This window comes from Dermacentor andersoni, chromosome 11, assembly GCF_023375885.2.
Source record: "Dermacentor andersoni chromosome 11, qqDerAnde1_hic_scaffold, whole genome shotgun sequence".
Lineage (NCBI taxonomy): Eukaryota > Metazoa > Arthropoda > Arachnida > Ixodida > Ixodidae > Dermacentor > Dermacentor andersoni.
The window spans coordinates 113,674,020-113,695,538 of record NC_092824.1 but is presented as its reverse complement, the minus strand read 5'-3'; the positions used below and the strand labels follow the sequence as shown (position 1 = coordinate 113,695,538).

The following is a 21,519-nucleotide window of genomic DNA, read 5'->3' as shown; positions in this document are numbered from 1 at the left end:
GACAGAAAAAAAATATTCTGCTAACGTTAAAATGAAACACTCGGTATAAATGCTTGTCTCTGAATCGGCACAGCAAACCCGCGCTTACCGTCGACTACGGCTCTCCGCTGCGCTGCCGCTACAGTTTCTTTGTGAGGCACAAGTTCGCCCCCTTACCGAGTCTTGCGAAGCGTCGAAGTACCGCGAAGCTGGGTGTATAACAGTATGGCTCTCGACACTCATATTTTCTTCTTTATCTATGCAACAAGTTTCACTCAAGTCGGTGTAGTGATTGCATAATCAGTTTCTGCTTTTAACGGGAATTGGAATATAGGAATGAGTGTGTCACATCACGTTTGAAAACTCGCAACCGCTAAAGATTCCCATCGGGAGCAATGCAATCTTTGAGTGAGTGAGTGAAGAAACTTTATTGCAGGTCCGGCGAGGACGCGAAGGCGGCGCGCCCGGCTAGCCCTACGTCGGGACCGGCAGGTCTAGCCCACTGGCCCGGTGGCGGGCACCCCGGACAGCCAGGATTTGGTTGTCCAGAGCGGGGCTACGCAGAAGCGAGTGCCACTCCTCCTTGATGAACTTGGGGTATGTCGACCCGCACTCCCAGAGCAGGTGTGCTAGAGTGGAGGTCTGCCCGCAGGAGGGGCAGGCGTCGTGGCAATATACGTCGGGGTAAGCTTCGTGTAGAAGGGGACAGACACGGATATGTGCTGGTCTGTAGAAGTCTAAGCGAAACGGCGACCGACTGCGCAGCGACCGACTGCGCGTCTGCATGTATGTCCGCGCACAATGTTTTGCTTTCGCTGTGAGCGTGTTTTCGCACCATGCCGTGAGCTTGAGGCCGCAGCATATGATCATCTGACAGTACACTAGCAACCATTGTTGCGTGGACGCTATCAGAATTGTTCAAAAATATTTCCGTTATAGAGACTTCGACGCCTAGCTACGGCAACTGTGATGTGCCGTCACGACGATTCAATCTTTTTTTTGTCTTCTGAATTCGTGGACATTTCAATATTATTTCTCAAGTTGCGTCGCACTGTATGTTTATCGGTCTTTTCAGCGTGCGATTTCCCTCTGCTTGATTTTCGTAATCCAGTGCATTAATTCATAACACAAAAATGCCATATGCCGTGCCTTTTTTTAATGTCCGTTTTATAACCGCTCCCTTTCCGTTCCAGCGAACTTGCCAGTACCTAGCATCAACGAGTTGATAGACCAAACCGTCATGATATTAGCCGGACAGCGGGCGCGGGCGAGCGTCTCTGTGCGCGTTTTCTGCTACTCACCGAATATCGCGCAGTCCCGGCGCCGTAGCAGAAATGTTCCTCGCGCCTGTGCTTGCTGCATACCCGAGTTCTAGCCGATGGCTGTCTGCCGGTTCTAAGTTTCGCCAGCCAAGCTTCATGCAGCTCCTTGCCCTGTGGCTGCGTGCTCCGTTGCGTGCATCCGGCACTGCGGCACCGAGCAGTAGCCTTCCATGCTGCACGCCTCCAAATGCAGCCACTACCTATTATAGTACTTTCAAATGTTGTCAAGCAGACACCCAAGGCTATAAAGCCTCACCACTTAATCAGAACCGCGGCGCAGGTGGGACTTTAAACTTTCGTTTTCAGCTCGCTTCGGCGCTTCCGAAGCAGCCGACGCGGCCGCTGTGTCCCCGTGATCCCTCACGCCACGTCACGCCGACGGTGGCGCTAGCTTTTCCAGTGGTCGAGCTCGCCGCTAATTGGCAATATTCGGCAAATGATTTGTACTCGCCATCTGCTCGAACCACTGCACACCCTTCTTCATTTTTTTAGTCAAGATTAGAATGGCTTTCCCTTTGACGTTGTGCTCCACCCCAGTAGCACTGACTACAAGACAACGATCGGAAATTGTATAACATTTAACACATCTGTAATAGCCCCCTCCCCTCGTGTAGAACCCCATCACTGGAGCCTCTTATGTGTTGTAAATGAATGAATGAATGTATGTTCGCAGTTCCAACTGCTTTGAGCTTTCGGAATTGTCTCGAATATATTTTGGTGTTTGACATTTATTGTAACAGCGTAAAAATACAGAAGTGTGTTGGTGTACAAGTGCTACAAGATTAGTTTATAAAGCAGATGAACCAAAAAATCAGCAAGCATAGAAATTATTTAAAAAGCATTAAGGAAATAAGCAAGAACACTTAGCGTGCAGTAGATAACAGCGAACGAAACCCTGTAGCTTTGCTTTTCACTTTACCAGCAATACCTTGGCATAAAGAAAGCAATAACAAAATAACATGCAAATCCATTCATGCTGCTACCTTTATTCACTTAAGCATTGTCCTGATAAACTGCCATATTCAGCGCGTGTCGAAGGGCACACTGCATATCAACAATTTAGTCGTGTACATTTTCGCAAACTTGAGCGGCTAGATCGAAAACAGACATTAAAGACGACACAGCATTAAATGTGCACGTTGATTCCAGGTCACACCACCAATGAATGCTGAGTGAAGAAATAAGCGGCAGTTCGGCTTCACGTCCCTCGGCGAAAGCAGCTTGGCAGCAGTCTGCTCGTGCAAGCATGGTAAGCTGGGCCTGAGCGTTTCTTCTCTGTGTCACGTGACTCGTCTTCGATCGAACCGTTCATTCGACGGTCAGCTGGGCGACTCCGCATGCGAGCGTTTCCTTGTCCCCGGCGACATCAAGCTCGTAGGTCATGTTGCCCTGTTTATAGAAGAAATGGGCGTCACGGCTGGGTTTATTTATTGAAGGATTGAGTGCCGTAACCTATTTAGGGTGCTGCAAACACAATTTTACGCGCCAACACGAATCCCTAGAATGTGAATTACCAAAGAAAAATAGTTATAACGTGCTGCGTAAAACAATGCATTCGTCCTTGTTTTCAAAGTTGACAGACACGTTCAAAGTGGCAAACAGTGATTGAACGAGAGATGTCTCTGCAGCCTACGTTTGGAAAGGTGGACCTGTCTGTCAATTCGAGTCAGTGTTAAAGCCCGCCCGTTGAAACGTTGGCCACTCGGACACATCTTGCTCTACAGCACCACACTATTTAACACTTTTTCTCCGCTTTCTTGTGATCATTTGGTGTTATGCGCAAAATGTGTGAGACGAGTTGTAATGTGGACCTGCTATCGGTGTTTGTTGGCTGCGTCAATGTGTGACCATATTGAGTTCTTCCGTTTCGCTAACTTTGGCCGCAATGATTTCCGTCAGGTAAACTTCTCAGGTGTAGGCGGTTTCTTTAAGCACACTGCACGTGAAGTAGCCGATTGTGATTCCCAGTCTGAAGTAGTTTTCGAGCTAGGACTTGGAGCCCACATCTGTGGACGTAATAACATCCACTGAAAAAAAAAGAAAAACGTTCAAAGAATGTGCCAAAAGGGCTTCGTGGCCAAGTTGGTGCTTAGATTTCCTAGGTATACTTTGTGGCGCAAAATGCATTTCTTGAAAAGGGACAGAAGAAAGGAAGTCCTTTCTTCTGTCCCTTTTCAAGAAATGTATTTTGCGCCACAAAGTATACCTAGGAGTTCAAAGAATGGTATCTTGTAAATGGTGCTCAAAACACAAGAAATGACTCAAAACTGCATCTTCGTCAGATGGAAATATATTGCGTCTTGAAAGGGGTTGTCTGAGTTATTGCAAACAGCAGCTTGAAAAGCGCAAGCACGGTAAATGAGCACAGTCAGTCACGCGTAAAAAACCGCCAGCTTCTCCGAAATGTAGCTTCAACAATATTTAGAAAGTCACCCGGACAGACAGTATTGGTCCATTACCAACGTTTTCACAATTTTCTTCGTAAACCTTTGATTCATTGCAAAAATTTCCCACAGTCGAAATAAATTGAAATTTATGCTACATGTTTATGTCAGTTGCGTTGCTTAACGTGAGAAAGTTGCCAATCCGGGACGCCGCATGGAAAACTTTGGATTAATTTTGACCACATCTTTCTTTATTTCTTTCTTTCTTTCTTTCTTTCTTTCTTTCTTTCTTTCTTTCTTTCCTTCCTTCTTTCCCTATTTCCTTCTTTCCTTCTTTCTTTCCTTCTTCCTTTCCTTCTTTCCTTCCTTCTTTCTTTCCTTCTTTCCTTCTTTCCTTCCTTCCTTCTTTCTTTCCTTCCTTCTTTCTTTCCTTCTTTCCTTCTTTCTTTCCTTCCTTCCTTCCTTCTTTCTTTCTTTCCTTCTTTCTTTCCTTCCTTCTTTCCTTCCTTCTTTCTTTCTTTCCTTATTTCTTTCTTTCCTTCTTTCTTTCCTTTCTTTCTTTCCTTCCTTCATTCTTTCTTTCCTTCCTTCTTTCCTTCTTTCCTTATTTCCTTCTTTCCTTCTTTCTTTCCCTCTTTCTTTCCTTCTTTCCCTCTTTCTTTCCTTCTTTTCTTCTTTCCTTCTTTCCTTCTTTCTTTCCTTCTTTCCTTCCTTCTTTCTTTCCTTCTTTCTTTCCTTCCTTCCTTATTTCCCTCTTTCCTTCTTTCCTTCCTTCCTTATGTCCCTCTTTCCTTCTTTCCTTCCTTCTTTCCTTCCTTCTTTCTTTCCTTTTTTCTCTCATTCTTTCCTTCTTTCTTCCTCTCCTTCCTTCATTCTTTCCTTCTTTCTTTCTTTCCTTCCTTCTTTCCATCTTTCCTTCTTTCTCTCCTTCTTTCCTTCTTTCTTTCCTTCCTTCTTTCCCTATTTCCCTCTTTCTTTCCTTCTTCCTTTCCTTCTTTCCTTCCTTCTTTCCTTCCTTCCTTCTTTCCTTCTTTCTTTCCTTTCTTCCTTCCTTCTTTCTTTCCATCTTTATTTCCTTCTTTCTTTCCATCTTTATTTCCTTCTTTCCTTCCTTCCTTCTTTCTTTCTTTCCTTCTTTCATTCCTTCCTTCTTTCCTTCCTTCTTTCTTCCCTTCTTTCATTCCTTCCTTCTTTCTTTCCTTCTTTCTTTCCTTCTTTCCTTCTTTCTTTCTTTCCTTCTTTCTTTCCTTCTTTCTTTCTTTCCTTCTTTCTTTCCTTCCTTCATTCCTTATTTCCCTCTTTCTTTCCTTCCTTCTTTCCTTCCTTCTTTCTTTCCTTCTTTCCTTCCTTCTTTCTTTCCTTCTTTCTTTCCTTCCTTCTTTCTTTCCTTCCTTCCTTCTTTCCTTCCCTCTTTCCTTCCTTCTTTCTTTCCTTTTTTCCTTCCTTCTTTCCTTCGTTCTCTCTTTCCTTCTTTCTCTCATTCCTTCCTTCTTTCTTCCTCTCCTCCCTTCCATCTTTCCTTCCTTCTTTCTCTCCTTCTTTCCTTCTTTCCTTCCTTCCTTCTTTCTTTCCTTCCTTCTATCCTTCTTTCCTGCGTTCTTTCCTTCTTTCTCTCCTTCCTTCCTTATTTCCTTCTTTCCTTCTTTCCTTCTTTCTTTCTTTCCTTCCTTCTTTCCTTCGTTCCTTCTTTCCTTATTTCCTTCATTCCTTCTTTCCTTCTTTCTTTCCTTCTTTCTTTCCTTCTTTTCTTCCTTCCTTCTTTCCTTCTTTCCCTCTTTCCTTCCTTCCCTCGTTCCTTTTTTCCTTCCTTCTTTCCTTCCTTCTCTCTTTCCTTCTTTCGCTCCCTCTTTCCTTCTTTCTTTCTCTCCTTCCCTCCTTCTTTCCTTCTTTCCTTCTTCCTTTCTTTCCTTCCTTCTTTCCATCCTTCTTTCTTTCTCTCCTTCTTTCCTTCGTTCCATCTTTCTTTCTTTCCTTCTTTCCGTCTTTCCTTCCTTCCCTCCTTCCTTCTTTCCTTCTTTCTCTCTCACCTTCCTTCCTTCTCTCCTTCTTTCCTTCTTCCCTTCTTTCCTTCATTCCTTCTTTCCTTCTTTTCCTTCTTTCCTTCTTTCCTTCCTTCTTTCTTTCTTTCCTTCTTTCCTTCCTTCCTTCTTCCTTTCTTTCCCTCTTTCTTTCCTTCTTTCCTTCTTTCCTTCCTTCTTTCTTTCCTTCTTTCCCTCTTTCCTTAATTCCGTCTTTCCTTATTTCCCTCTTTCCCTCTTTCCTTCATTCCTTCTTTTCTTATTTCCCTCTTTCCTTCCTTCCCTCATTTCTTTCCTTTTTGCCTTCCTTCTTTCCTTCTTTCTCTCCTTCTTTCCTTCTTTCCTTCTCTCCTTCCTTCCTTCTTTCCTTCGTTCTTTCCTTCCTTCTTTCCATCCTTCCTTCTTTCTTTCTCTCCTTCCTTCCTTCTTTCCTTCCTTCCTTCTTTCTTTCCTTCCTTCCTTCTATCCTACCTTCCTGCCTTCTTTCCTTCTTTCCTTCTTTCTCTCCTTCCTTCCTTCTTTCATTCTTTCCTTCTTTCTCTCCCACCTTCTTTCCCTCTTTCCTTCATTCCGTCTTTCCTTATTTCCCTCTTTCCCTCTTTCCTTCATTCCTTCTTTTCTTATTTCCCTCTTTCCTTCCTTCCCTCATTTCTTTCCTTTTTGCCTTCCTTCTTTCCTTCTTTCTCTCCTTCTTTCCTTCTTTCCTTCTCTCCTTCCTTCCTTCTTTCCTTCGTTCTTTCCTTCCTTCTTTCCATCCTTCCTTCTTTCTTTCTCTCCTTCCTTCCTTCTTTCCTTCCTTCCTTCTTTCTTTCCTTCCTTCCTTCTATCCTACCTTCCTGCCTTCTTTCCTTCTTTCTTTCCTTCTCTCCTTCCTTCCTTCTTTCTTTCCTTCTTTCCTTCCTTCTTTGCTTCCTTCTTTCCTTCATTTCTTCTTTCCTTCTTTCTTTCCTTCTTTCTTTCCTTCTTTCTTCCCTCTTTCCTTCCTTCTTTCTTTCCTTCTTTCCTTCTTCCCTTCTTTCCTTCTTTCCCTCATTCTTTCCTTCCTTCTTTCCTTCCTTCTTTCCTTCCTTCTCTCTTTCCTTCATTCTCTCCTTCTTTCTCTCTCTCCTTCCTTCCTTCTTTCCTTCTTTCTTTCTTTCCTTCCTTCCTTCTATCCTTTCTTTCTTTCCTTCTTTCTTTCATTCCTTCTTTCTTTCTTTCCTTCCTTCCTTCTATCCTTCTTTCCTTCTCTCCTGCCTTCTTTCCTTCTTTCCTTCTTTCTCTCCTTCCTTCCTTCCTTCCTTCCTTCTTTCTTTCCTTCCTTCTTTCCTTCTTTCTTTCACACCTTCTTTCCTTCTTTCCATCCTTTCCTTCTTTCCATCCTTCCCTCCTTCTTTCCTTCTTTCCCTCTTTCTTCCCTTCTTTCCTTCCTTCTTTCTTTCCTTCTTTCCTTCTTTCATTCATTCCTTCTTTCTTTCATTCCTTCTTTCTTTCCTTCTCTCCTTCCTTCTTTCCTTCTTTGTTTCCTTCTTTCCCTCTTTCTGTCCTTCTTACCTTCTTTCTTTCCTTTCTTTCCTTCTCTCCTTCTTTCCTTCCTTCCTTCTTTCTTTCCTTCTTTCTTTCCTTCTCTCCTTCTTTCCTTCTTTCTTTCCTTCCTTCCTGTTTTCTTTCCTTCTTTCCTTCCTTCTTTCCTTCTTTCCTTCTTTCCCTCTTTCCTTCCTTCTTTCCTTCTTTCTTTCCTTCTTTCTTTCTTTCATTCTTCCATTTTTCTTTCTTTCCTTCTTTCCTTCTTTCTTTCATTCCTTCTTTCTTTCCTTCTTTCCTTCTTTCTTTCCTTCTTTCTTTCTTTCTTTCTTTTTTTGCGTGCATCCAAATCATGCTCCACAATCGTATTTGCATTCCGTCCCCATCGGAATGCGGCCTGAAACTGGACCCTCAACCTATCTTGTTTTAGGCTTGTAGCGCAGCTCTGGACGAGCAAAAAAGGAAGGAGGTAGGGGTAATCAAAGGGAGCGGAAAACAGGGTGAGCCCTACCTTTGATTACTTCTACCTCCTTCCTTTTTTGCTCGTCCTGAGCTGCGCTACAAGCCTAAAACAGTCATGACATACCAACTCCCCCAAACTGCCACGCTTTTGACCTCCACCTATCGCTCACCTCCATATGTTTGAAATTACAACTCAGCACAGGATAAATATCTGTGCAGTGTGAACTGCATCACTGAAGACGTCAAAAATAGACAAATTCAGCCCTCAAAAATGCGCTGATTGGTCAGTACGAGTTTCATTAACTTTACAGTTCACACACGGTGTGACCATTCCACGTGATACTTAACTGCTATAGTTGCACGCTTTAGCGGTTTACGAATCGCTATTTGTTTTTGATGCGGTATTTACGAAGTTCTAAGCTTAGTGATTTATTTCGATTGATCAATTTTTTCCTCTAAGATTGTACAAACCTTCAGGCCCCCCAAGATTCTGATTCCAGCAGAATTTTAGTATCGCTTAGGTACAGCAAGTTCAAATTCGTCTAGATGCTGTCAAAGACATCCTTGTGTTTCACGTGGCGTTTGAGTAGGGAAATTAAAAAAAGGCGATTTCCTGATTTCAAACTAACGTGACATCTTTAGCTCAGAATGAACCCTATTTAAATGCAAGTGAAAAGCAGAAATGATCCCGTTCTCGAGAATAGCGGAACCAATCTAACATTTCTCGTATTTAGGATAGAAAGCCTAATTCTACAGACTGATGGAATAATCTTTTTTGATCTTGATCCTGAAATTAGGGAGAGAGATGTGACAAATTCGTAAAGAAATATTGCAACATAATTTAAATATCTGCAGCTTACCACACAAAACAGATATCACGTAGAAAAACGTTAAAATTGGTTTAGTTGATGCTGACCAGGATTATGTTTCCATTCATTTAAATAGCTCCTGGACGAAAGCATCCTAATAATGCTCATAGCTTAAAAGGACGTCTTGTTGGGCGAGTTGGTCACAATTCATCTTGGGTACTAGGCGCGAAAACACACACGACACAAGGAAGGAGACGGGACAGAGCGCCACTTACAACTGCTTTTATTCGGAGGCACACCACACACTAGGGAAGTGATTGAAGCTTTCTTTATCGAAAAGAAAGGAAGCATGTGCGTCAGCGACCCGTCAATATCTTTATATATGGCTGAAAAGAAATATTTAATCAGTTCGCTTCCATATCAATCTTGATGTGATTGTGGTCCTTGCGTCTCAGACGGGTATATAAGTGTGTGGTGTGCCTCCGAATAAAAGCAGTTGTAAGTGGCGCTCTGTCCCGTCTCCTTCCTTGTGTCGTGTGTGTTTTCGCGCCTAGTACCCAACATGAATGCTCATAGAACTCCCGCCATGGCAGGTGCTTTAGGTGCACGTCAAGGAACCTCCACTTGGTCTAAATCGGTATCCCTGTACTACGGTGCGTGTCGCATCCCCATTGTTGGGATGGCCCACGCCATAAATTAGTGACGCTTTTAAACACACAGAAACACGACATAACTTGTTCACTTGAGATTGAACGAAATGATTTCTCCGCTTTCATGCATTCACAGAGGATTTCCCGAGCAAAGTGTCAGAGAAAGAGAGAGAGAAACAAATGAATGCAGGGAGGTTAACCAGACTGACGTCCGTTTGGCCACCTTGCACGGCGGAGAGAGCATGAGAGATTGAAAGTGGGATAAAGTGGATCTTCTCAGATCCGTTGATCTTTAGGAAAGTCATCAGAGCAGTTGCAAATTTCTGGAGTTGATGACTGACCCTTCACAGAGGCAAAACTTAAGTTCCTGAGTGCTCGACCTCATCAGTAACCAGCCTGAGCCGAGGCTTTCTAAGAATGCGAATGCGATGATTGACTTACGGGCATGAATGCACCGTACAGTCTCAGTGTCGTTGATCCTTGGACGACCTCCCCCTTGGTCACGTTGCAAGGCAGGTCGACGAAGTGGCAGCTCATCGAGCGCGCGGACTGGACGCTCGTCGTGTCGGCTTGCTGTTGGTCCACCGTGGTCAGCATCAAGAAGTCTGCGTCGCTAGCTGCATGGCCGCGCGTAGCACGACGTTAGCGTTGCATTAGACTAAAATAAATAAATAAATAAATAAATAAATAATTTCAGCATCACTGACATTTAGTGGGTAGTAGCGAAAATCCCTCTATAGGCTTGATGGGGCCTGCAGCCCCGATTAGCTAACAAATCCTTAAATGAATCATAAAGGTAGCATAACAACAAGCCGTTACGCCAGGAAACACTTGTACACTGAAACAAGTTGCAGATCGGTTTGATGTGCAAAAGATATATATATATATATATATATATATATATATATATATATATATATCAGAAATAAAAAGAAACATAGCCGTAGTTGTTCAAGTGTGAAACACTGAAGAAACTGCGCATACTGACCTATAGTAAATGTGACGAAACAGACGTTTGGCAGCCCACAGTTCATATCGTGACGTCAGTTCAGATCTAGACAAGTACAAACTAGCGAAAACGGGTATTTTCTCAAATATGGAAAAATAGCCATTTCTAATAAGAAACCCTTGCATTGGTTCCTTTCGTTACCCCGTGGCACTTTCTGGTGAATCAGAATTTAATTTTATGAATTAGTAATTCGTCAAGCATGAACAAATAATAGATCTGCTGAATTTGCTTCCTTTATCTGACTTTTTAATAGTGTGGCGGGACTCATTTTCAATCTTTTTTTGTCAGCAAGCAGCGCCTTTTGCTCCTGCCCTTTTTAGTATAGTGCGCGTGTTGTGGGTGTTGTTTTCGACATTACCAAATACAAGTTTGCCCAAATTCCAATCATTCTACATGACACCGCTTTATTGGTCTGTTGATGACTTTCCTCTGCATTTGTGTAATAAGCGATCAGGCTGACTAATTACTGGTTTAGGTCGCCAGCGTAAGTCCGCCTGTACAAAAAGTCGTTTTGATTGGAACGGCGCGTAAGTTGTGCACGACCAAACCCCTTCCATCTCGGGAGGATATATTCAGACATCTATTCAGACGATAACTGCAAACTATGCGGCAGGGCTCACGCATCGCTTAGACACATTCTCTGGGAATGTGAGGTTATATGCAGAGAAAATGCAGTTTCCCCAGATGAAGCTGTGGTGCGATGGACGGAGCTCAAACCTCCAAAATCATATATGGGCCATCCAGCAAGCCCGTGAGGCGGCGAGGAGACAGGATCTGCGAACCTCTTCGTGGACGGCCTAGGCCCAGGCCACGAATTTGCCAGATTGTCCATAAAGTTGTTACCATCACCACCACCACTGTTCTTGCTGAACGCTAGCAATGTCAGATGCACGGGGGATATGCAGCATTTTGCAGGCGCGTTTCTCCACACATGTAGTTCGACTTGCGCAAGATAGCGGACGTCGCCCCGAGAAGTAGAAATAAAGTTGGCGCACACGAGCTGGTGCCGCTATACTTGCCGCCATCTCTTCCACGCCGCATCTCTCTAGCATATCGTTAAAGCTTGCGTCTTTCTTCTATATCACATCCTCGCTATTTGCAATTCTGCCCTTGACTCAGTGTTGCCGTAAGCGGAAGGTCGGCCATCTTTTGTAGGTCAACTGGAAAACGAGTGCCTCTTATGCTGACGAAATGAGGGAGCAGTGCACCCAAACGTGTTTAGAAAAAAAAAAAAATATTGTCCACGATGAATTGCCGCATCTGCGCAAATCTTGAGTACGAATTAAGTTTAAGGGTTGAGGGGTTTCTTCGTATATCAACGCACTCCGTGCCTATTACAAACGCAGCACACCTGTTTAAAACAAACGGTATACTAAAGGTCTGTAACCTAGCCACATATTCTTCCTGCTTACTTCCTGTTTGAACTTATTCACGAGTAAATTAACAACTGTGACTTTGCGTCATTGTCGAAATAATTAGCGCGCTTGGCAGCTTTTTCTATTACCGCGAGTACGCTCTAAGTATACACAATTTAATAAGCAATTTTGAGGCAGGATCTTGAGTAACCTGAATTCTAATATTACACGTGTTCCTCCTTTGCACTTGTTTGAAGCAAAATCTAAAGAAGTCGCTTATTAACCCTACGTTGTACTAACATGTTGATCACGCTAATTTCTGCCAATGTTGTTACAAATATTTTTGTATGCTGATTTAATTTTTTTTATTTGGAAGCCTTAAACAATGCTCATGAGGGTTGAATGGTGTTTGAGTGCGTTGTACACAAAAAGTGTCAGTTGTTTATGCCTGGCGCTCCTAATAAAAGGGACACCAAAGAGAAAAGTTGTGTCTGCTTCATCAGTTAATTACCCTTCTACGCCATCAAAAACACCGCTCTTACCACGGTAAGATGCCTGGTTAGCCAGAAAAAGTGCAATAACAAAAGACTGCTGTCGACGCCTCCTTGAAGTTCCCGCACAAGCTCACTGTGACGTCAGAGATTTTGACAGCGTATTCTAGGGCCTAATTAATTTTTTAGCGGTAAAGATAGACCACATCATGTTCTGTAGAAGCCAGAGATTCAACGCGGTGAGTTATCAGAACTTTAAACTGAGGTAACGGGGCATAGATATGAAAAAAGATGCTTTGAAATCCATGATGTCACAGTGACGTACCGGCATTCAGGATTCGCCGCGAAATTGAAAAAAAAAAAAGAAAGACTGCAACTCTGACCTTTATTTTTATCTCTTAATAATCAACCTATTATTTCGAAACTAACGACAACAGAATTTTCAAATAGCGTTTTATCTGTCTAAACTGATTTAGTGTAGTGCTTTTTAGTGCCTCTTCGATGCATTTTTGTGTAGATGCCACAACGGGTACGTCATCCCATATGTGCAACGATACTCACTCGCTTCGAAGGAGAAGCTGACGTTGTATTTCTCGCCTATCTTGATCACGCAAGGATCTTTGTCGCAAGGCGAAATGGTGACGTTCTTGAAGGCGGGGCTCTTGTCTGTAGCAAAAAAGTAGGAGCGTGTGAAAAAATTTGCGTGGACGATCTGCACCCCTCCCCCCCCCCTCCCCCCCCAAGTAGTTTATCGCACCAGGTGGTTAACCGGAACTACTTGAATTGCACTCATTTCATTGAAACGCAAGCGAAGAAGCGCAATCACATTTAATGCGCAGGATATACGTTTTTTACTGAATAAATCGAAATACGTAGGTATTTCTCACCACATATTTGAGTCCAAAGCAGCTCGGAACAATCACAACAATTTATTTTGTTTGTTTTAAATTCATGGGCCTAGTTAATTATTTAGCGGTTTTATTCATACCAGTTGAGCGATTAGTTAAACAGAGCATTTCTGCGTTTAACAAGCATTTTGTCAGGACTTGTCCTGACGCTAAACCTGCCTTTCTTGGAGATAAATTATGCCAGGTAGCTGGCGAACAAGCGGCTGGCGAATAAGTAAACACGGGATCAGTAGCTCCTTGTCAATTCTAGCTTTGCCATGATCGAAATAAAAAAAGCATAACGGAATCTAAAGGCGCGCTAGCGACGGACCTTTTAGTACCTGATGCATTGGCCGAGTGGCTAGCGCTCGGTTACTGCATACAAGATGTCGCCGGTTCAGTTGCGGGCTTCAGCGGTTGCATTCTGACGGGGACGCAATGCAAAAACTCTTGTGTGCCGAGATCTCGTGGACGAAACGTCACACGCTTATTATTCAGAGATTCTTTTCGATAATTGCACTTGCTGTTAACGAAATGTCCTAACCCTCCCGCATTGAACTGTTGATGGTCGACGACCCATCACGTTCGCCCAACAGTTCTGTCCACTCTGCTTGCAGCTGAAGACATGGTGCCAACGCAATAATAGCGCGCAAGACGAGCTCCCCGTGTAACGTGACATCCCAGATTTGTGTGCAGCGCTTTCTCAAGGACCCTCTACAACGTGAACGGTGAGCACATTTACGCGACAGGTTGCAGCCCCGGTGTAGACGTGCTTCTTGTAACCAACGTTTTTGGCACATGGTCATGCCCCATTTAGGAGATGTCCTTTGGTGGTCTTATGGGTTTAGTTGTGAACAGCAAACTAATTGATTTGATTTGATTTCGTGATTTCGTTGCGAACTCTGTACTTGTACTCGGTCTTTGCGTCTGCTTTACTTCTACATGACATTCGCGTATGCATGTTTAATACAGCCACTAATTCCGTTCCGCATAAGTGTCACTAAGCAATGCAACATATGCGCATAAATGTTCAATTTGCTAAGTGAAACGAGATTAAGATGCTCCACTCAATAAATGAAACTTACGTGAAACAATGCTTAAGAGTGATATGTATTAACAGTGGCGAGAAGTTTAACTGAAGGAAGCGCCGATGCTCAATGACGTTCCTTCCACGCAGGTTCCATCCACATACAATATCTTCCATTTATTTAGCGGTAATTATGTGGAACGAGACGAAGAGAGTAGTGGCATTATTTTAGCTTATTGTCATACATTATCGGTAGTACACATGGTGAGCCCCACTTAGCTTTACGTTCTTTATTGTTTTAGTTACGTAATTAAATATCTGTTGTATTTATGAGCGCGTTATGTGAGCCTTGATTTATTGGATGTATTCTGTAATAGCCTGCTCGAATGTAGCCGATGCTCTCGTATGTCTACAATTTAACGTTAAACAACAGCGCTGGTACTATGTGCTTTTCTTCCTGCGTTTACATCGTCTCTTTCGCTGCAAGCGAGCTGAATCTTGATGAACTCGGCTTAGCTACCCCGCTAATAAACTACATCCTCGTGAACCTGCTTGCACTTTGTTGCGCGCATTGCTTTCTATTCTCTTCAATATTAACTCTGAAGCAATTGCGTCAAATCTACGGAATCCGATATGACTGTAGTGTTGCAGAAGACGCTTCAATAGCGTCGATTTCGAGAAGCTCGACTGGAGCGCATTGCGTAGCCCACTTTAACGTCAGACATTTCGAAAACTTGTGCTAGTCGTAGGATTTCTGCTAAGGGATCATGAATTCACTACTGCTACTATTCAAGGCCCCTATTCACAAAAATCACTTACACTAGAATTGTTCGTAGAAAAATAAAAGCGCCACCAATTGAATCGTGGTGCTGCAGGCATATCAAAGCGAAGCTGACCGGCCGATGGGAAAGAGCGCTCAGGAAAAAGAAAGTTGATAACTAATTAGTTGCTTGCTCTTTGCAGTTTATCGTGCACGTATTTCAAGAAACCCACCTAAATCGCGCTGCAGTCCCCGTTTCTTTCTTTATCTTAGCTTCAAAAGATGTTCTATATATTCAGGGCGTTTCACGTAACTTGAACCAAGGATTTAAAAAATGGTTGGGCGTAGCTGAATGAAACCAACGACATATGGTTTGCCGTCATGTGGCGCTTCTTAGACTATATTTTGAATATTTCGATTTATTATTTAACTAAGATCAATTATACGAAATCTTTAACATTCACTTTAGGACCAAGTGCGTTTTGTTCGTGTGTTCAGAAATGACCAATCAAATTTTTTGTGGCAGCGTACATGCTGCGTGGCGATTTCTTTCGGCGTTTAAAGAAATCCCGCGAAATATGAAATAAAACTACACGATTGCGCTCGTGCTCGAATTGAGCGGGCGCGTCTGTATAGGCATAGGCTTCACAGTGCGTCAGCATCTTTGACGGTGGCACACGGAGACGAAGCGCCGTCGTCCCTTATAGGCGATAGGCTCGAAGCACAGTTGAGAGCGTTCTAATGCGACGGCGCATGAGCGCAGTCACGTGGTTTGAATTCATATTTCGCAGGCTTTCCTTAAACGCCGAAAAAAATCATCACGCCGCATGTACACTCGCGGACAGAATAAAATGGACCACGGGATCTCCGAAAACGTTCAATTCCCAAGCAGCCTGTATCAGTAACCAGTAAAACTGCCCACGACAACGTTGTTAGCATATTCTAGTCGAGGTCCAAAATGCAAATACCAGATTGCGTTGTGAGGTTGCGGAGATATTCAGCTTTTTCTTAGATTTCATGGTCCGTAATATTCTGTCCGCGACTGTACGTTGCCACAAAATTGGATCGGTGGTTTTTGAACCCCCTGTACAACGTAACCAAATGAACGTGGCCCTAAAGTGAATACTAATGTTCTTTGAATAATTCATAACAGTTATTTATCGAATTAAGCGGAATATTAAAAAAAAAAAAAAACATTTGATGAGTGCAACACGACGCAAACCATACGTCACTGGTTTCACCCAGCAGCGGTCAACCACTTTTTTTTTTTTTAAATCCTTCGTTCAAGTTACGCGAAGCCCCCCGTACAAGACGATGTAAGGGATATCATAGGTGTGGCGGGAGCAATTGTAAGTAAAGCTAGTGAAATAAAGTGAACTTACCTTTGCATTCTTCTAGAGTAAGTAGCTTCTGTGCTCCGCATGCGGCCACTAGCAGAAGCAGGTGAGCCAGGAATGCGTGGTGACGCATCTCGAATCTGTAATTTTAGCGTCCCACGAGTACGGCTGCAACAAAGCGAATCGTACTACCTGTCGGGAGACGCCGGTGCGCTCTCATATACCTGGGCAAGCCGCTTATCGGCGGCTGTAGTCGGACGGGGGCGCAGCTGCGCGCTGTCGGTTTCCATGTGTCGTCCCATGCGTGGCTGCCATCTCATCGACCCACTGCCTCCGTCGCACACTCTTTCCCCATTAAGCGAAGCATATACCTCGATCGCGAGCTCCTATCTGAATACATGGGAAACGGAAACTTCGTTTTGTTCGGAATCCGCTGCGCCGAACTTGGTGAGGTTTGCCGCAGTTAAGAGGAGAAAGATTAAATCTACTGGTTGCATTAATTTTTATTCGGGCCTTCATTTTTTAAAACAACAGCCTTTCTTTCGCTCTTACCCTCCCCCCTCCCACATACACACACACTTTGTTGTTTGTATGCTTCTGGCCGCTTATGGAAATAGTGTCAACATGGGGGGGGGGGGGGGGCAGCTAGATGTAGTCTGCCTTGCCGAGCAGACATGGGCTGCTGCGTATGTGTCCGAATAGACAACTTGCTGCTAGCTACTGTCTGGCCTAGTAGACAACTGGCTCACTCGGTATGTGCCCTAACAAGGTCGGCACTCAGTACGTGATGTTGGTACGTGCCCATCCTAGGCCAATACCCCCGTAATGAATGTGCCAAGGCGATACAAATGCTATGCAGCGCTGAGTATATTAAATATCTATAGCGTCCAATTCCCAACAGGCACTTCCCTGTGGAGCACGGCCACTTGATGAACAGCCATCACAACGAGTTTGCACTCAGGATACTAGGGATACTACTGAGCGCTGAGGTTACAGAAAGATATACTATGTTCTGGTATTATTTGGCATTGTGGTTGGCAGCGAGATGTTTCCACCTCATGTGTCAGCCGTTGTGCCCATAAGGGTTCGCGATTAGATGATGGCATAAGGATATGCAGCAGATAAAAAAACATTTGTCACTGACTTTGACAATAATCTCCTTTCTTTTCTTCCCTTAAAACCCCTTCCTTTGTGTAGGGTAGCGAACCGGACGTGCATCTGGTTGACCTCCCTACCTTTCCCTCCTCCTCCTCCTCCTCCTCCTCCTCCTCCTCCTCCTCCTCCTCCGTTGGTCTGTGCCACAGTTTATTTACGACAGCTACCAAAAATTAAAACAACGAAATTTATGCTGAAGCGTCAACTCAGTAATAAACTGTAAATGTTCAGGTTTTCTTCCCGGTGCCTTGCAAGTTGTCTAAGCTTTATTCCATGAACCGAGAGAAACGCCCGGCTTGTTCAATTCAGCATTAGAAGAAGTTCACTGAATGCAGGACACGTGTCGTGTACCAAATCCCTCTAAGCTGTGGTCGCTGCTATATCGGACAAACAGGTCGATGCTTCAATGAGCGTGCAAAGGAACATTGTCGTAATCTGCGCAACAATGAAGGGGGCTTCCTTGCAAAGCATTGCAGAGAATGCACTAATTGCCACCCTCAGTTCGACAAAACTAAATTTTTGAAGTTTGGAAAAGACAGGTTCGAGTGGAAGATTGTCGAAGCCTATTTTATCAAGAAAGAGGGAAACGAATGCGTCAGTAGGCCGTCCATTGGGCTTAGTGACAAGGAAACTACTTTTTTAGAAGGTTTCATTTAGGCCGCATGTTAGAGTGATTTCCTTTAGGTTTTTTCCGTCTGTCTTCGTTTTATTTATCTAGTTTTTATATTGTTGACGATTTTCTAGTGGCTCTTACAGGTTTTTCGTCTTTTTTGTTTCGTTTTTTTTGTTGACGCGGACGCTGTTCTTTAGATCCTTTATCGTTCAACTGTTCCGTCCATTTCATTGTTGGTCACATGGCTCATTTTTCGCGCGGTCACACGTTTTCTCAATTTTGTAGGTGAGTGACTATTAGAGATTTTAGTTTTGATGCAGACGTTGTACTTAGACGCCCTTTCTTCATGTTTTTCCGTGTTATTCGTTGGTCATTATTCCCATAGTCATGCGGGTTTTATCACTGACTGGGCCTTTGGCGTTTGAATGGTGTTATGTTTTGGATAGTTGATAGTGCAGCGCAGACGGTACTTTTTATGTCTCGTTTTTTTCCCCGTTGGCTTGGTAAAGACTGTGTTCGATGAATTGCTTCCCGTGCTGCTCCACGTGTGCTTCTTGGTTGCTCATTTGATCTTTTGTGCCAGATATGATTCCTGAGTGGTCGATGGATTGTTGCATTGTACTTCTAATGTTTCGTGTGTGATTCGGCTTGATTGACCTACATAAGGCAGGCTTGCTACGGAAATAAACTTAGTTGTGAGTAGCGCCGGTCCTGTCGTTTGTGTCCTTCTTCAGTCCTGGTCTTCTGCGCCTTGCCTTTACTCATTCATGTAACTGTAACTCAGTAATAAAACAATGAGGTTAGTATTATTTATACTGCCTCTACTGGGATATATAATGCGGAACAACTTAGTTTATACAAAACTCTGAAGAATATAACTTATGAATAGGATTGTTTCAAAAACCACGTAAACAACCTAATGATAGCATGCAAGCTCGGAACTGAAGGCACGCACACACACATACGCACACGCACGTACACAGTTGTGAGCAAATGTAAAAGGCAACAACGATTTTTATTTTAAACGTCAGTAACTCGTGATGCGCGGTTTCAAATCTAGGGACTAGAAACATAGCAATTAGTTTTCCTGCTCAACATTTCGTCTACATGAACAACTTTATTAAGGGCATGTTCGTTTAGCTCCTACCTACTTTTGCAAAAATCTTGGTGCTCCATTTCATATTACTGACCAATGTACAAATAACCATACGTCTACTACATACACAGTCATAGGCAACAGTTAATTACAGGCTACAAGTGTACGAGTATTTTGTTCATTGCACATATAAATGTCTGTACACCTTCTATAAACTATCTGGACTAGCTTCGTAAGGTTTAGGCAATTTTTAGCTTCCGGCAGTGCTGCGTGGATTTCGCGACGCGGGATGTAGCATTGTTCGGAGGTACGAGAAAAAGCGAGAGGGCTTGGCTGAAGCTATTCCGTGCAGCGGCGCGCGGTATACGAACAGCCAGCCAGAGAACAGTGAAGAAACACGGCTATCCATTCGTATTTCGACGTGCTCTGTAACCAGTATCCGTTGGAATAATGAAAATCGAGTGGCGGTCTTTTGATGTGTATTCGTTGCCGTTTGAATGACAGCTACGAAACGGCTGACGCCCAACTCTATCGCGTTTCGAAGGACGTCGAGCTACACCTGCAGGCGCAGGCAACACGGATAGCGCTGTGTAGTCGTCGCAGCAGTCATCGCGATCAGCGGTTTTGCGTGCCGGTGTTCACAAGGGGTGCGCGCAAATTTAGGCCCACGCTCTCTGAGGGTGCAGTGTAGGTGTACAGGGAGATAGGTGTTTGTATACGGCGAACAACGGTTCTGATGCGTGTCAAGTGGCGTCCGGTTTGATTCTCTTTTCTTTTTTTTTTCTCATCGCAACGCCGCTGACTCATCCGTGCGCGAACAAGTGTGCCGCGAGCCTATCGTGAGCGAGTGCGAGTATTGCACGCGTTTGTGAAACCCCGTACTTCGTCTCCCAGCGTTTCCATGCTCCAAGCGATCGAGCTCGCCCGCTACGCTATGGGAGGCGCAGTAATGCTACCGACACACATCCGCCGAAATAATTGGTCGCACTTAGTCAAAATAATCGGCTAGGATTGCAGCGCCGACGGGCGTGTTCTTCTTCTGGTGGGCGCTACTATTTAAAACAGCGTGGCCATTTTTTGTTGTCGCTGTTCATCCTTCTTTCTCTGAAATTCCTCCGTTGCACGCCATATGCACCGTCTCACTTGGAATTTCCGCTCCCCTATTTCAACGCGCTTATAACCTGAGTTGTAGTCGGGGAATTTCTTTCTTTGGTTTCTTTGGTTGGAAGAGAACATTGCAGGGCAGTCAACTTATATTTTGCAACGAAGCTGTATATGGCTAGAGCTCGGTGTATTTTTTGTGTCGGTCAACAAGAGCTATCATCATAAATGGCTCACATACCCCGGTAGAAATCCAGTGAAAAACACTGGGAAGGCGTTAGAGGGAAATTCTAGACTATTAGCAAAACGAGAACAAGGTAAAAGCGGGAGCCAACGTTTCACGTGGACTTGTATTTTTTTTTTTCAGAAGGACAAGTCCACTTGTCGGAATGTTGGCTCCCGCTTTTACCTTGTTCTCCTTTTGCCCAGTGTCATGGCCCGGTAAGCAAACATACCCCTGTAAGGCAGAAGCTACAAGCGCTCAACAAAGTGAAGTGAACAGTGCTTACATTCTTTCTAGTCACGCATACAACATAGATAACAGCATGTCGAAAACTGTCATCATCAATGGCTCATACTCCCGGAAGCAACCGAAAAATGCAATCGCTCATAACCCCATAAGGTTCTAGTCCTTTGTGAACAGCACATGCACTCACGAGAAGGAGGCGTTGCCATATACGCAAAGGACAAAATATATGTACAATTGTCCTCTTGAATGGCAAGAGGACAATGCCGGCGACTGTGGGGATTGGTGCTTGTGCCGTACTAACAAAAGACGGAATTGTGATATCCACTGTGCATATATCTCCAGGCAGACCCAAGTGTGATATCGAGAAGTTCATGACCACGCACTTTGCACGGGTCAGCCGTGATGGCAGTATCCCTGGGATCATCGTTGGATACTGTGTCTCCGCAGTGGGGGTCATTGCCCCTTGCTCCGGATATCCAGTTTGCCTCGCTGTGAAGGCGTCATTGACTGTCACGCTCGATAGACAGCAGAAGGTGGAAAAGCTGTCCCTATAGTACTACTGGGGCTGCGCACAGCAATCAAGGATCAATCAAGTCAGCGCAGCCGAGATGTACGGGTCAGCAATCCGCGTTCAGGCCAGTTTTTCGGCATTCCCTTGTAGTGACCGTTGTCCCCGCCGTGGGGGTCATTGCCCCCTGCCCTTGGAACCAAAGTGGCTGCCTGACTGGGGCGCCACTACTGCCACTGAGCAAACCTGCTTTTACTTTTGAATAAAGCCAGTCGACTCTCCGTTCTCAAACTGTCAAAAGATATATTCCTTGCCTTTGCTAAACCGAGCTCCCAACAACTTCAATGTGGACATTTCAAAACCAGCAAGAAATGGTTCACTCAGTTAGTGCTCGAAAACTTCGATTTGAGGTGCCACACTAATCCAAGTCACTCAACAACGGTCGTGCGTATATTTAACTTCGATAAAGATTCTGTGTAAGGTTGTAACCGAACCAATCAGCGTATATCACATTAATCACAACATCTATCGTCACTGACGTTACCAAATGATGAAAATAAGTATATTTACCCTTGACTAAACCT

The 21,519-nt window shown here is 44.0% G+C and overlaps 1 protein-coding gene across 1 annotated transcript; it reads right to left on the bottom strand.

The window, feature by feature from the left end:
• Positions 1-2,009: 2,009 nt before the first annotated feature.
• Positions 2,010-16,239, bottom strand: LOC126539517 (mite group 2 allergen Lep d 2-like). The gene is made up of 4 exons (XM_050186387.3): positions 16,039-16,239; positions 12,544-12,648; positions 9,569-9,744; positions 2,010-2,690 (listed from the first exon to the last, which is right to left on the bottom strand). The coding sequence occupies exons 1-4, from the start codon at positions 16,124-16,126 to the stop codon at positions 2,610-2,612; spliced, it is 450 nt and encodes a 149-aa protein (XP_050042344.1). The 5' UTR covers positions 16,127-16,239; the 3' UTR covers positions 2,010-2,609.
• Between the last annotated feature and the right edge of the window lie 5,280 nt (positions 16,240-21,519).